At 42.9% G+C, this 16,856-nt stretch overlaps 1 protein-coding gene across 2 annotated transcripts; it reads left to right on the plus strand.

Moving 5' to 3' along the window:
• Positions 1-543: 543 nt before the first annotated feature.
• On the plus strand, positions 544-14,025 carry LOC136632012 (uncharacterized). 2 transcript variants are annotated; one of them, XM_066606546.1, is made up of 6 exons: positions 544-925; positions 5,123-5,212; positions 9,127-9,246; positions 9,651-9,797; positions 10,637-10,780; positions 13,518-14,025. In XM_066606546.1, exons 2-6 carry the CDS (start codon positions 5,164-5,166, stop codon positions 13,775-13,777), a joined length of 720 nt encoding a protein of 239 aa, XP_066462643.1. In that variant the 5' UTR covers positions 544-925; positions 5,123-5,163; the 3' UTR covers positions 13,778-14,025. The 2 variants fall into 2 exon arrangements, with proteins under 2 accessions (XP_066462643.1, XP_066462644.1); XM_066606547.1 differs by lacking the exon at positions 5,123-5,212.
• The last annotated feature ends 2,831 nt before the right edge of the window (positions 14,026-16,856 follow it).

Here is a 16,856-nt window from a genome sequence, read left to right on the forward strand (position 1 = left end):
TTTAAATGATATATATTTTTTTAAAGCAACAGAACAAAAGCTATATGAATTTGGTATCATCATAGTTGCACTGACCCACAGAATAAAGTGATTATATCATATCATGGCCTATCATGCAGTGTATATACCATAATAAGGCCCTCTAAAAAATGACGCAATTGCATTTTCTTTCTCCATTTCACTGCACTTAGAACTTTTTTTTAAAGTTTACTTGTACATTATGTGGAGTATTAAAGTAGTACCAGTAAAAACTACAACTCATCCTGTAAAAAGTAAGCCCTTATACAACTATGTCGATGAAAATAATAAAAAACATATGATTTTTGATAGTGAGGAGAAGGAAACAACAATGAAAAAAAATGACCGCGTCCTCAAGGGGTTAAGTGAGGTAGCTTGCATAGTTTTACACTTTTTTTTTTTAAAAGACAAAAATAGTTTTGTGTTAAAATACCAGCCACAACCAGTTTGACATATTACGCATACTTGTTTTGACAGCTTCACACCCAACCATTTTGACAAAAAAATTATGCTCCTAAAACGTCCCAGGTATGTTTACAGCCTCGCCGGTAACTACATGGTAAACTCTCATTTCTACTGCTCTTATTCGGAACATTGTGAGACCCTTCGCTTCAGTAGACCCTTTATTGCTAATTTAAGAGATCCTTCATGTAGATTACTTGGATATAGAGGAGGACTTTTTATGCTGAAGATCCTGAGTTCAAAGCCTATCTTCAAGCTCATGACTCACTGAGCTGACAACTTTTTGTTCCAAGCACCAACCTCCGTGGACTAGATGTCACCTGAGGTGCAAGTACCATCATCATGGACCTGCCTATTGATAGTTAGGATTCCAAAGGAGCACCTGAACCTGATGCTGGCTTCCAGAACAGCTATAGGGTACTGTATGGTATGGCCATCTTCGCTGGTAAGTACTATTTAGTTGACCTCTCACCCAATATTCCACAACTTGGCAGAATGTGTGTTTGTTCCTTGTCTATAGCAATAGTTTCTAGCCAGCAGTTCTATGCAAAAGTTAGACATATTAGTAAATACCCATTAAATCCCATTAATTATGTTTCTGCATTTTATATAGAATCGACCACCATACTAGTTGTGGAATGTGTCCTGGTTTTAATGACAACTGATGACAGGCTGTCCCTTTCTTGTAGAACAAAAATATCATGAGTCCACCATAGAGTACAGGTTGCGAATATATGGACATTTTTACATATGCAGTTGAAAATAGTTAAAATTCCTAATAATGTACTTAATGAGTGTTTTTAAAGTTTTTGTTATTACAACTCCACCTGCAGTTTTAGGCTGCTTTCAAAAGGGCGATAAAATGACGCAAGATTTGTGTGTTGTGAGACGCACAAATAAGAACACAATTCATTTGAATGGGTTTATACACAAGAGCAATGTTTTCCTGCATGGCACTGCGATGTGATGCTATGTGAGAAACACATCATAGCATGTTCTATGTTTCTGCGATATCAGCCATTGTTTTCAATGGGGCCAGCCCCATTGAAAGCAATGGGAGAACTCTGCGATCCTCTGTGACAGCAGTGGCAGGGGATTCCTTCATCCAGGCAGGATGAAGGAATCCCCTCAAGGGATTTCCCTGTGGAGTTCTCCCGTTGCTTTCAATGGGGCCGGCACTGCTGCCACCATATTGACAGCAATGGGATGAAGGGATTCCCTGCAGTGATGCGAGGCTGTTTTCACATGAAAACGCCTCACATCCACGGAGCTTTCACATGGTGGAAAGTGTGATATTGGGCTGTGAATCACGTCCTGATATCGCCCTCCCTGTGTGAAAGTAACTTTAGTTGATTTAAAGAATTAGCGATTTCTAAAGTTTTCGTAATGTAATTCTTGTATCTTTGAAGTCTTTGTTGCTTTTTCTGTACATTTCAGTGCAGTAAGAGGTCAGGGTGGCTTTACACGGGACAACCATCATCTTAGTAGTTGCTCAAAATAGTTGTTAAAGGGTATCAACAACGATTGTTGTTAACTTGTTCAACAAATGTTTGGGAGCATTTACATGAAATATCGGTCAACAACTAGTTAGGAGGAATGAGGTTCTTTGGCAGTCGTGTATTTGAAATTTTGACTTATCCAAAATGCACGCTCAGTGATTGCCGAGTCCTTTGAACACACATAAATACGTGTGAGCAGCCTTCGAGTGCACGCTCACTGTGAGAGGCGGCAACACTGAGTATTCTGTCGAAGGACAAACTAGTGAGACTGTAGCAGTGACTGCGCTTTGAAAGACCAGCAGGGACTGTTCAGTCGAGGATCACTCGCACATATTTGTGTTTTCAGGAACCAATGAGCATTAAGTGGGAGGGAAAGAAAGACAGCAGCCAATCAGCATTTGGTGGGAGGAGCACACTGAACAAGTAGTCACGTCCCTGCAGAGTTGTTGGCTGCTCATTGAAAGCCAGCGGTTACCTATTTACACCAAACGATGATTTACCAGCAACCATTTTTTTAGGTGAGCTGAAACAAAGCGGCTAATGAATTTATTTTCGCTTGTCACCTGGTTGATGGCCATGTTTAAATGTAACAAATATCACATTTGCTGTATCAAGCAACTATTCAGATAGTAGTTCTGTGTAAAGCCACCCAAATGTGGATAGAAGTCTACTAGATGTGGATGGTGGCTTTATTTTAGTTATTGCCATTTTGGACTTAGCATAGAAGTAATTCTGATTAGGTCACTCATTAAAAAAAGGTTATTCCAAGATAGAATTCTATTGCTTTTCGATAGAATAGGTGATGGAAGTCTGATCTGTGAGAGTCTCAACACTGAGATTTACACTAATCCCTGGAGTTGGGTCCCATGTCCCCCCTTCTCATAACTACAGGTGCGCTGCACCCACCCGCAATGATGTTGGACTGAATAGAGTGCTGGACATTCATTTCAATGTGGCTGACAGATATAGCTGAGTACACTCGCTCACCCATCTCTGTCAGCCTCACTGAAGTTCAATGAAGTGGCATCGCACAATCATGACTGCTGCCCCGTTTAATCTTCTCACTGCGAGGGGTGGAGCACACCCGCAGTAACAAGGAGATGGAGGGAAAACAGGATCCCCGTTCTCGGTCTCAGTGGTGAGATAATAAAAGTCTATCTTCAGAATACCCCTTTAACATGAGAATAATTGCTGTGACACCACCGTCAAGGGCATTTCATGTGTTAAAAAGACAAACGTCTTGAATAGTTATTCAAAAAAACGTCTTTTCGGTTCCAAGACAAAATTCTGTCCAGGGACCAAAATGGAGAGTAATATTACTTGTTGACCATCCTCTGTACCGTTGTTCTTCAGATCTGCCAGTTCCTAAACCCTATTTCCAGTCTTTCAAGATGGTTTCCACAGTCTTCTGACTAGCTAATGCACACTGTACACTGGTAGGGTATCTATTGATGCCCTACATCTGATTGGCCAGTGCTGCTCATTTTATCAGCCAACCAGAGAGCAGCGTGAAGTGCCTCGACTACCAATGTACAGTGTGCATTAGGTACCCAAGATTTGCCAGTGGTCATCTTGCAAGGCCGAAAACAGGGCCTTGAAGAGAGGGCTCCTTCTACAGCTCCAGTGCACATCCCCGGGAAGCGCATGCACAGTTACAGCTGCAGGGACCTTCCTTCAGGGCTGGGAGCAAATATAGTGGGAGCAGGGTCCCATCGCACAGCGGCAGCAGCAGCAGGGGATGGACACATATTAACAGCACCAAGGGGGGACTTCCATCACCAAGGCGAGCCATAACAGTAGAAGATTAATGGGCTGCCAGAACCTGCAGTGGAGCGTTGTCTGCAGCCAATGAGGCTGAGGTGTCACCCCCCTGTCAGTCTTGTCTCCAACAGGACTTACTAGTGGCGTCAAGATAAAATAATACCATTTCACTCTTCCCTCTGGTCCCTGGACAGAATTTTGAACAAGACTTACAGCAGCTTTCCTTAATATTGGATATATCTGTTCTCAGTAAACTCTTAAGTGCCCCCTAGTGATGGCTACAGACAGACAGAATTTAATCACCTAAATCTGTCTATGAGGATTTTGGAGTATAAAAAAACTGATCTCTGATTCCTAGAAAGAAATATTATGAAATTAAGAAGCACAAAATAGTGGAACTAAAACTTGCATTATGTTAAAAGGAAGTGATTTACTTTAAAAAGAGGAAACACTCTTCCTTAAAGAGGAAGTCTCATAAAAGCAAAACCTGGTCCTATTAAGGAGTATACAGTATATAAAGGTCATACAGAGGGTCCCTCATAATGAAACATTGGTTAATTGGTGACTTGCCAAACATGCAAAAAGCTCATTTGCAGTAAGAATAGTAATAGTAGTAATACTGAGCCCCTCTTATCCTCTTATCGAACTCGCCATCACCCTGTCCTAAGACAGAGAGTTCCATAGTCTCATATCTCTTACAGTAAAGCACCCCATCTATGTCGGTATAGAAACCTTCTTTCCACTAGACGTAAAGGTCATCCCCATGTTACAGTCACAGTCCTAGGTAGAAATAAATGAGTTGTGCTTTTTAAGGGCTTCTACCCACTGGCAATATTTTTTCTTGCGATGCGAGAGTGCTGATTATGAAACCAATGATTTTCAATGATTTCATACACTTCCTTTTTTTTCTTAAGTCTCGCAGCGCACAGAAAAAAATCTGTAATATCGCTCAGTGATTTCAATGGGGCCGGTGGCAGCAGCGCCAGCCCCATTGAAAACATAGGGAATACATTGCGGACTTCTGCCACAGCTGCGACAGCTGTGACAGCTATGGTAGAGGATTCCTTCATCCTCGCAGGGACCGCGGGGGTAAAGGAATCCTCTGCCATAGCTGTCACAGCTGTCATAGCTGTGGCAGAAGTCTGCAATGTATTCCCTATGTTTTCAATGGGGCTGGCGCTGCTTGAAAACAATGAGCGATATTGCAACATTTTCTCTGCGCTGCGAGGCACTTGATTTCGCATCGCAAAACAAAAAAAGAAAACGCTAGTGGGTAAAAGCCCTAAGGCTGAGTACATGTGTAATATGTACTCATATGAGAAATTAAATCTCATTATTTTCGCATCCCTACAATAATCCGTGTCACCTTGTCTTTGTGGCAGTGGATGCGGTTCTTAGCGTGCAGTGAGACCGGTCTGCAGCAATGTATCTCTGGGGACTCTTCGGCTTTCTCTTAGCATTTGCAGCATCAGGTGAGTTCACTTTCTTGCTTTAAAACCTATATAGTAAGAGTGCTAGTATTGGACAATAGCTACTTTATATAATTTTGGTAGCAATCATTCTATTAATGTGGATCTTGGTTTGTTGGTGCTGTGATGGAGCAATATTTAAAATTGATACTCCACTTTTTCTATTTTTGACTGTTTCTGTTATTTTCAGTGGCTTTTATCTCACACATGCCGTCATTCGCAGTGTGACTTGTGTCTTTTTTTTTTAATTCTCCACTGTGTCTCATAGCAGCATTGCATATGCAACGTCGCCCATACGCAATGTATTGCGTAAGGACAGAGTTGTTTATGCTACTTGTAGAAAAGAATAGGGCTGTTCATGTGTGATACGCGGAGCATGCTGTGTTTTTTTTCCACGTGCGTATCTATGCGCAATGTTCACACGCTAATGTGAATGGATCAATGAAAGTCCATGTCTAATTTATTTACTCTTTCTCTGTTTGGGAAGATGAGTCCACATGCCTAAATTATCTGAGGGATCTGCCGTACAAGTATTTGTAGAGGAATGCAGGGAATTGGGCCGACTCACTATTGATAATGGCCGTTTTCCTCCGAGTTCCGAGGGATTTACCCTGTCTGTGATTCCTTCTCCAGCAGGGATAAGAAATAATCCTTTCATTCCGCTTTCTAGACCTTGACTTTCCTTGCTGAGCTCAACCAGAATCCCTCAGGCCTAACTTCTCCTGACTTGAGCCCGGCTTGTTTAGACTCCACTGCCAGACTACTGCCTCTCTTCAACGACTCTAACCACACCCATATTATGACTTTTTTCTAGTCTCACCTTCAGCAATAGGGTGATCTGCCTATCCAATCCCAGGGCTGCTTAAGATGACTGACAAGACACACAGTGTTAGGGTAAGTTCTACACAGTCACTCAAGGTTAGGCTACACAGACACCAGACATTGAACTTAGATTGACCCAGACAGCACCAATACATGTAACAACACACAGTCTACCACATTTAACAGACACACATATACACGGCAGAACAAAGATAATAAAGTGTTGGAGGGTCCCTACTCAGGGGCACCACACCTTCCCCATGCTCTTCTCTTCCCAACATTCTGGTACAGGTTCATCTCGGCATTCATTTCATTCCAGAACTGGGCATGTTTTTCAATTTTTCCTAGTAAAGTTTCCTTTTGCTCTTGAGTGTTTGCCATGGTTTGCATCATGAGATAAACTCTCCAGATTTCTAATTATAAAGACGTCTCTTGGTTGTAGACTTCACAATGATTTTCCAACCTCCTACAGCATGTAAGGGCCTGTTTACATCAGTACTAGAGATTCTGCAAAAAGAGACAACTAAACATGGCTGCAAGCAGCTCTATTTGTTCTGTAAAATGCCCGGCAGAAGCTGAATAGCCCCCATTATAGTCAATAGGGTCTACTGACTGCTTATTGAGTTCCCTCATAAGACGGATCGTGCGGCCAGGGGGTACCGTTTTCATGCTCTTCTTGGCATGAAATAATGTGATAAGAGGCCACGCCGGACTATGAAACTGCTGATCAGTCACTTGTCCAATTACCTCTGATCACGTGAAAATGGAGGAACTATGGAGAAAAAAATGGCAGTGATTCCTAAATGATGCAAGATTTTTATCTAAAGGCGCTGCCCGTGTCTTTTGCAACTTTTATGATTGATGACCTCTCCTCAATGTTGGCCATCAACAGCTGAGTCATTGGAGCAGAGACAAAACTTGAAGCTCCCGGGCCCCAATGCAAAACCTGTAACAGGGCCCCCAACTATAATGTTTTATTCATAGCACAGGGCTCCCTATATGGAGAGGAAAGGCCTTATGGGCCCCCTAAGGCTCCTGGGCCCTGGTGCAACCGCATCCCCTGCATCCTCTATAGTTACACCCCTGGGTGGGAGTCAATCAGCTGAGTACCCATGTCAGTGCAGACAGATCTAAAAGCAGATAGTGCTGTCTCCATTGCAGAGGCCCGGTGAAGCACGGGGTGGTGCCATGGTGTGACGATGAAAGAGGGAGGCGGAGGCAGCACATGTTTTTTATAAAAAATAAATTTTACTCAACATTAACATAAATGGGGGTTTTACATATCCTCCCCTGGAAACCAGTGGAGGATACATGTTATCCAAGGAATTCCCCGCTGCAGCAGTCACAGCTGCAGCAGGGGATAGCGATGACACTGCTGTGCGCATTTAGGTGCGTTTGCGAACTGCTGTCTTTTTTTTTACAGGTGTGAATTTTTTTTGCATGTAAAAAATGCACATGTGACCGCTTTCATTGTAAAGCATTGGTTCTAATCACAAACGCACCTAACATGCGTTTCAAAAAACGCTTGTTTGACTGAGCCCTAAAGCTGGCTGTAGGCAGTTACCAAACACTATTTTATGTACACTAGACCCTTGCCCTGAGACACTCAATGTCGTAGACGTCACATTAATATATCTAGGTCTATCCTGACTTCATCAGATTTTCTCTCAGTAATGCAGATGGGCTTGAAATGTCCAAACATCAGAAGACTCACATACAAATTAACAGATTAAACAATCCCGCCGATAAACCCATTCCCTCTGTCACAGGCCTGGAAATAACCTAATGTCCCATGTTGTGTGTACTGAACTGGGGTGGAGCTTTACTTGCATTCTTGAGGTTTCCCCAGGCAAAGTCAGCAGGAAGGCTGTAAAGCGGGGCAATGCAGAGATCTCTCCCGTCATATATTTATACCCGGGGCTGTGACTGTAACAAGGTTTCTACACTGACTTAGAAGGGGATTCTTTACTGTAAGAGCAGTGAAACTTTGGAATTCTCTGCCTCTGGACGTGATGACGGGAAGTTTGATAAAAGAGTTCAGCAGGGATCTAGATGTCTTTCTTGAGCGATACAACATTTTGTTATCACCATTAATTACTTCAGAAGGGTCGATGATCCAGAGGATTATTCCAACTGTCAGAGTAAAGTCAGGAAGGAATTTTTTTCCTTAAATGGGGAAAATTGGCCTCTACGTCATTGCTTTTTTTTTTGCCTTCCTCTGGATCAACATTGGGGTGGGATAATGAGCTGAATGGGATGGTCATATGCCTTTTTTCAGCCTTACATACCATTTTACTGTGTGCAGACTCTCCCATTCATCTCTATAGGAGTGCACACAGAGCCCTCTGAAAAGAGTCACGTTGGCTGTGCATGCTGACTTTGTCAGGGGACACCTTGAAGGTTCTAGCAGGAACATATGTATACATAGATGTATCTGTAGGGGTATTTAACCCCTTACACTTGTACTAGTCTTATACTGGTTCTTGTATTAGTATGATACTAGTTCACATGATGTACTTGTAGCAGTCCTACACTGCTTTCTGTACTGGCCTTAGTACTGTTCTTGCACTAGTCATGTACTAGTTCTTCTGGTGTACTCGTAGTCGTCCTATACTGATTCCGGTACATGTACTTATGCGGTTCTTGTACTAGGCCTGTCCTGTTCTTGTAGTGTACTTGCACTAGTCTTATACCGTTTTCCATTCTGTGGGCAATTACACCAGGTACTTGTGGGCTGATGCCAGGGCCTACTGGATTTGAGAGTGTCCTCAGAGATCAGTGTGAATGTTCTCTATACCTATGAAGCCATAAGTGGGGTACACAGGGTCTGTGTCATCCAAGGACCCCTTGGACACTTTGTGCCAACTATGAAACTAGATGAGCAAATTTTACTATAAAAAATGAATACGTGTCACAAAATCATAGGATGGGTGAACTCAATATCTATGAAGGAGATGATCGATGAATAGCTGCCAGTCTTCTCCATTACAAATGGCCACCACAGACGTTCAGCTGTTGGTGGGTCCTTCCGAAATCTGTGCAGTTAGACAAAAAAACATTCAATGTTTATGGGTATGTTCATTCTTTTGGTTTAGGTGATTGCTTGCAGTGTATGACTTGCAGCGCTGCCTCCCCGGATTCCTGCTCAACGACAAGAATTGAAAACTGCCCGGATGGCCGTGTGTGCGCATCTCAGTACAAAATATCGAAAACAAGTAAGTTTACAGAATTATTTGTAATATATAATGTCACACTATATCATACCTGTTTTATATTATACTATGGAGGACGAGTATAATTGTGTGTAAGGGTTCACGAAAGCAGAGGGCCCCAACTACGGACAGTATTGGAGTCCTGGTGCTCTAACATTTCATCATAGAGTCCTCCCTCTTGTCTCTTTGGAAAATTGGATTGCTAGTCAAGAAATTCAGGAGCTCAATCCATTAATGCAATGTGACAGTAAGGTCGCAACAAAAACTTTAACTACGGGTACCAAGTCTAGTAAGATGGCTTCTTACATTCTCACGTACAGCCACAGTCCTGTGAGTCTCCAAATTCTGGAACCTTGAGGGAGTCAAAATGTTTGCATTTAGTTCCGCTATGTTTGCACATCTTCTAGATGGAGTCATCTCCCAGGATTATAAAAGATACTGTGCATCACAAAGTGAGTGCACGTTGACCGGGTCATTCACCTACTACTCTACGTCAGAGAAAATAGCCACAACGTGCTGCTTCAGTGACTTATGTATTCCAGCAAGACCCAAAGGTAAGTACCGCTGCATCCTCAAAAATCTTGAAAAATCCTGCTAGGGCTTTCTGTCAGGGTAGGTCTTATTTTCAGGGAAACTGGGTAGATTCAAGAGCTTCACTCACTAAAAGAGGGCTGGGAAGTTGCTCCTTTTGAAGCTTCACAACCTTTACTAAGAAAATTATAACATTGAGTCACATCTAGAGTAGGGTGGAGGGTTCTGCATGACAAAGAGGTGATACACAGCATATCAATTCCTTAGTGTTATGTTTATTATACACAACATATACATTCCATAGTGCTATGTCTACTATACATGACATATACATTTCTTAATGTTATGTCTACTATACACAACATAAATACATTCCTTAGTGCTACTGTGTTTCCCAAAAAATTAGACCCTGTCTTAGATTAATTCTTGTCCCAAAAGAGGTACTGGGTCTTATTTTTGGGGGATGTCTTATACTTAGCTAGCAAGCATCGTCCGGGTCCCTCCCGCTGGTCTCCACAGTACCGGCAGGCTTCCTTGCAGTTCTCAGCATCAATAGAACATTAATTGCTGGTAACAGGGTTTGTAAACCCTGCCTCCTGCAAGCGATTGCTCTGATTGGTTCTTAAGCACCGCAGCTCAGCCAATCACTGTGATGCTTGATAAACCAATCACAGCCATTCAATGCGAAGCTGTGATTGGTTCATATCTTAACCCTCCACACATACCCCAAAAAAATCAGGGTAGAGCCTAATTTATGGGTAGGTCTTACTTTCGGGGAAACACGGCATGTCTCATATGCACAATGAATACAGTATATACCTTAATGATTACCTTTGTTCATGTTTTTTATCTCTTGTAAAAGTACCAAGTGTGAATTCAGAGCCCAATGGACTGATTTGCCCCATGTGTGCTCTGCCTGGTGATTCATGTGGTGCCAATCAGAACATGAACTGTACTGGAAATGAAACGATGTGTCTTCTTCTGTCATCTACAACAAGAACTATAGGTAATGATCGTAACTCCTCTCATTTCTCTCTCTCAACAAATTCAAATAAGCTTTATTAGCAGGACTAAATAAAAATTAGTATTGCCAAAGCAGGTGGCAATAGGGATTGCGGAATAGGTTCACATCTGGGGTAGGGGTCCATTGATAACAAACATAGCTGCTATAGTAGCAAGGGGGCCCTGGTATCTGCAGCTGCTGTGACCCCTAAAGCTACACCACTGATCTTTCTCATATGTCTTTCTCACCTCTTTCTAAGTTGAGTTTTGTAGATAAAGCAAACTACACTGATGAACCAAAAGTCATGGGATAGCAGCATATAAACTGATTATTGATGCTGGAACGAGGTATGATAGTAGGTGCCAGATGGAGTGGGTATTCAGGTTTTAAAGTCATGTGAGCATTTAATTTTCCTCAATCCACAGTATCATGTGTACCAGGAATATATTATAGAAGGTGTTATCAGCCACAGTGCACAATGCAGTGGCCGCTCACGGTTGCTTAATGATCGCAACCAGGGGCATCTGGCTATAAGTTTCGAACAGACGGGCGTTGTCAGCAGAAATCACACCCACATTGAAGGCAGGAGGCCCCATATGAATATCCAGCAGGTAAGCACAGCGTTCTAAAGCTTTCTTAGGATATGGGAACAGAAGACCCACCAGAGGCCTCTGGTAACACCACAACACCAGACACAGCATCTCACCTGGGCTTATGAGGTTACTGATTGAACCTTAGAGGACTAGCAACATGTGACGTGTTCGAATGTGTCACTGCATTAATTGTATTGGACTGATGGTAGGGTTCGTGTGTAGCGATTCTATAAAGCCATGGACCCCAGTTGTCAACAAGGTACTGTACAGGCTGGTAGTGGTTCCATACCGGTGTAGGCTGTGTTCTCATGGTATTGGTTGGGTTCACTGGTTCAACTAAACACGTGCTTGACCAATGCCTGCTACGTTTCACTGATTGGTGACTATTTTCAGCCCTTCATGAATGAGCCATCAGGCCTAAGTTGCTACGAATCGTGTGCCCTACATGAGTACACTCAAGCATTCATAGGATGTGATGGAGAGGTCCGTTTGCATCAGAGATCCTACACCTATAAATACCACGGAGCTGTAGGTGGCTATCTAGACAGTATAGCTCAGCATACCTCCAGACATCTTTCATCCACTTCTAGAATCATTGCCAAATTGAGTTTTTGCAGTACACGATATTAGTTCCTGTCCCATGACTTTTGGCATGTTGGTGTAAGGGCCCTTTTACACCGAATTATTATTATTCATTTAAATAATCATTGAATTATGCAAAAAAGAATGATAATCATTTAGTGTAAACAATAATTGTTTGCTTATCGATCATCTTCCATTCTATAAAGGCATCATTTGTCATTTAACAGTCATTCTGCATAAGAGACGATCATTCAGTTGTTAAAAATGTGAGTGATTATCTGCCCATATAAACAGACCCTAAAATGGTCTAGTGTTATAGCTTCTCTCCTTCCCTCTCCTCCTATCATGACTTAATGACATAAAGCCGCTGCTCTCTTGTAGACTGCGGTCAGTGCCCCCCCCCCCCCTCCCCCTCAACCAGGTACTCTCACTTCTTCTAAGTTGATTCCACAAGTCAGCACAATACATGTGGGAAAGAGATTAAAGCAGAAGTATATTACAATGTTAACCACATAGCGTGTGGGCAAGGTGCAGAAATGTGACAAGAAGAGTGTGTGAACTGCTCACATGTAACCACAGATTTTACCACCGGCAACAGAATGTATAAACACAATAGAGACATGGAGCACAGGAAGGGTGAGGTCTCTTTCATCACTGATGCAAATGTCAAAACTAATATTTTATGAAGCTTTGATCATTTAACTAAATTCATGTTAGTGAGAAAAGCCCTTTAATTCAGTGTTGCCAAATACCATGTTTCCCCCAAAATAAGACACTGTCTTATATTAATTTTTGCCCCCAAAGAGGCACAGTGTCTTATTTTTCAGGGGCGTCTTAATACTCACCTAGCAGGCGGCGTCTGGGTTCCCCGCGCTGGTATCCGGCGCTGCTGCAGGCTTCTGTGTACTTCTGAACAAAAACAGAGCATTTCTTCCAGGTAGCAAGGCTTGAATACTCCTCCTCCAGCAAGTGATTGCTCTGATTGGTTCATCGAGCGCCACCTCAGCCAATCAGAGCCGGCACTCGATTAACCAATCACAGCCATTCATTGAATGACATCATTGAATGGCTGTGATTGGTTAATTGAACTCCTTCTGTGATTGGCTGAGGTGGTGCTCGATGAACTAATCAGAGCAATTATTTGCTGGAGGCAGTATATTCAAGCCCAGCTACCAAGAAGAAATGCTCTGTTGGTGTTCAGGACTACACAGAAGCCTGCAGCAGCGCCGGAGACCAGCGTGAGGAACCCAGACGCCGCCTACTAGGTAAGTATTAGGACATCCCCAAAAATAAGACACTGTGCCTCTTTGGGGGCAAAAATTAATATAAGACAGAGTCTTATTATTTAGGTGAGTATTGCTCTTTTTTCATGTAGTGTAGCTAAAGCTTATTTTTAGGGGGGTTATATTTCAAGAACCACATCCCACCGAAAATCAGGGTAGGGTTTATTATCATGGTAGGTCTTATTTTTGGGAAAACACAGTAGCAGAACTCCATAATTGACACGCTGATCAAATATTAACCGTACAGTATAAATACCTTACATTTAATCTGCTTTGTTACAGGTTCCCAGACTGTGATGACAATAATTCGTGGCTGCGCCTCCAGTGGCTACTGCATTAACACTAATGTAACCTCCTCCCCTGGTGAAATCCATATGGAGACCACATACCGATGCTCTAATGGCACACATACTGGCACTATCTCCAATATTACTTTTACAACTGTAGCTGTACCAACAAAATCAACCAACCAGGGGACTTCTCACTGCAGCTTCTCACTGTCTGCCATCCTCTCGCTTTTCATTTGGTTTCTGTTAATCTAATGTATAATGTAAATCTTGATTTACATTTGTATTCACAATGGTTATAAGGAATAGCAACTAGCATTCTTAAATATGCAAAAAAAATCAAGCGCCTACAAGTTGTAAATTTGCTGCAAAGCTCGGCATGCAGTTACATCTCAGGCACATATGCAAATGATTAGAGTTGTGATGGGATTAGATGATCAGCCTTGTCACCTGAGGCCCTAAGAGTAGCTTCACCCTTAGCATATAAAAAGGCTCTAAGAGGCTACTTGTGTGTAGTGGACCTATTTTTCTACTTGTTTAGAGCTTGTTGACCACTAAACGCCTCTACAACACAATCCAAGAGATTCCACCCAGATAACAGAGACTGAGAGCGGGTGCATTATTGGAATGCAAGAAGCCGGATGGTCGTATTGATGAATTGCCCGCCACTTGGGTTTTTCTGATCAGACTGTTAAAAGGTTTTGGGACAAGGGATGTGAGAGGGCACACAAGGCGTTTGGGTTCAAGATGCCCTCAACAGACCACCAGTAGGGAGGATCGTCTTATTGTCTGACAAGTATGAGCAGCTCCAACTGTTTTGTTATCCGCCATCCAGAAACAGGTGGCTCCATCATTACAGAGCCTTGTGTCTGTCAGAACTATTTCCAGGCATTTGGTTAAGAGTAGAGATGAGCGAGTATACTCGCTAAAGGCAATTGCTCGAGCGAGCATTGCCTTTAGCGAGTATCTCCCCGCTCAAGACAGAAGGTTCGGGTGCCGGCGCGGGGGAGCGGTGAGTAGCGGCAGTCAGCAGGAGGGAGCGGGGGGAAGAGAGGGAGAGAGAGATCTCCCCTCCGTTCCGCCCCGCTCTCCCCCGCAGCTCCCTGCCCGCTGCCGGCACCCGAACCTTCAGTCTCGAGCGGGGAGATACTCGCTAAAGGCAATGCTCGCTCGAGCAATTGCCTTTAGCGAGTATACTCGCTCATCTCTAGTTAAGAGATATTTGGTCTCACTGCACCCATTACATTTACTGCTTTTGACAACCACCATTGCCTCACTTTACAGTGATGTTGTGAACAACTAAACTCAATGCTACAGAGTCGAGCCAGGTTCTTTTTAACAACTAATGCAGGTTACGTTTGGGCACTGACGACTGGCCATCGTCAGTGCCCAAATGTCTGGAGACCTTGGGGTGGGAGCCTTAATCCTGCCTTTGCTGTTGCGCAGCACACTGCCCCCTGCTGGTGTGATGGTCTAGGGGGCCATCACATACGACAGTCGGTAACCCCTAGTAGTGCTACGAGGGGCAATGACAGCTCAGCACTATGTTCAGGACATCCTGCATCCACGTGTGTTCCTCTCATGGCATTTTTCCAGCAGCATAATGCTCGGCCGCACACACAAGCGGGGTCACAGGAACATCCCCACAACATTGTCACACTTCTGTGGCTGCCCAGTTGCTAGATTTATCACCAATAGGACATGTATGGGAGCAACTGGAATGCCAAAATGATGTAGAACAGGCGTGCAGAACATGCGGCCCCAATCATCTCGGCACATAAATGTCTATGCATGGCTGCTTACATGTAGTTTCCGTGTCAAAGTAAATAGGAGTGGCAGATAGAAGGGCAACAGCATCAGACAAATACTAAGAGTGCACTGTGTAGCCATGTCTAGATCCCCAATATATTAGAATAAAGTCTCTTGACTCATTTAGCACTCCAGAAATGAGTATATGAGTTGGAGGCATTGTATACGCATGCAGCTCTCTCCATTGTAGTTTATAGGACTTATGGAATGCCGGACCATTACCTCAACATATATCACCTACAATGGAAAGAGCCATGTGCAAGCTTCCCCCCATCCTCTCTGGGGTGCTGATTTGGAGGAAATGTGACCTCCATTCTCTCAATAGGTGGGAGTCCTGGAAGTGTAACATACTTTGATTTATTATGGCATATACTTAGGATAAACTATAAGTGTCTCAGATGGGAAGTGGTTCAGTATGTTAAGTACTATGGTAAGGCTATAATACACAGCACAGCAGTAGCTCCTCCCACCAGTCCTGAGAGAACTGAGAATCAGATGTACACCCTGCAGAGGAGAAATAGGGAGAATGTAGGATGCAAGTCATAAAACAGATGTAGCGTTATAACTCATGTATACAAACATAGCAGCATTTTCTTAAAAGTCATCTCAAAACATAAAGCACCAACTAGGAAAGTGTCAGAACTAATTGCACATAATAGAATTACACTTAAGCCCCCAAAAGTTGTCAGAATCGAATGAAACTTTCTATGTGTGATTGTAACGTCGATATAAGTAAGAGATTACACTATCAGAACAAAAAGATAACTCACTTAAGCGGAAAAGTCTGATATACTTATAAATGCCTTTCACAGATTAGACAACTTAAATTATAACTTTTAATAGAGATGATTAAATATACAGAACTTTTAGACTAACAGACATGTAAAAGACACTGGTACCCCTGATCAAAGATCAATAGATGGAGTCAAGGTAAGCTACCCCTTGAGAATACAAAAGTCATAGAATCATAGAATGGTAGAGTTGGAAGGGACCCCCAGGGTCCTCTGGTCCAACCCTCTGCTCAGTACAGGATTCACTAAATCATCCCAGACAGATGTCTGTCCAGCCTTTGTTTGAACACTTCCATTGAAGGAGAACTCCCCACCTCCCATGGTAACCTGTTCCACTCATTGATCACCCTCACTGTCAGAAAGTTTTTTCTAATATCTAATTTGTGTTTCCTCCCTTTCAGTTTCATCCCATTGCTTCTAGTCTTTCCTTGTGCAGATGAGAATAGGGCTGATCCCTCTGCACTGTGACAGCCCTTCAGATATTTGTAGACAGCTATTATGTTTCCTCTCAGCCTTCTTCAGTCCATTAATCCCCTCTGATATGTAAGGTGAGAGAGGCCAGCTCAAAGAGTCGCTGGCCATAGAATAGCCGTGACAAGCTTGATTCAAGCCAATCCCTCCCACACCCTATATTGTCAAGCAGGGAGACTTTTACAAAAAATAGATATCTGCACGATCTCCTTCTGATATTTACATCATATCACTCAATGGACAGGACGATGATTAATTGAAGA

This window comes from Eleutherodactylus coqui, chromosome 6 (assembly GCF_035609145.1).
Source record: "Eleutherodactylus coqui strain aEleCoq1 chromosome 6, aEleCoq1.hap1, whole genome shotgun sequence".
In the NCBI taxonomy this organism is placed as follows: Eukaryota; Metazoa; Chordata; class Amphibia; order Anura; family Eleutherodactylidae; genus Eleutherodactylus; species Eleutherodactylus coqui.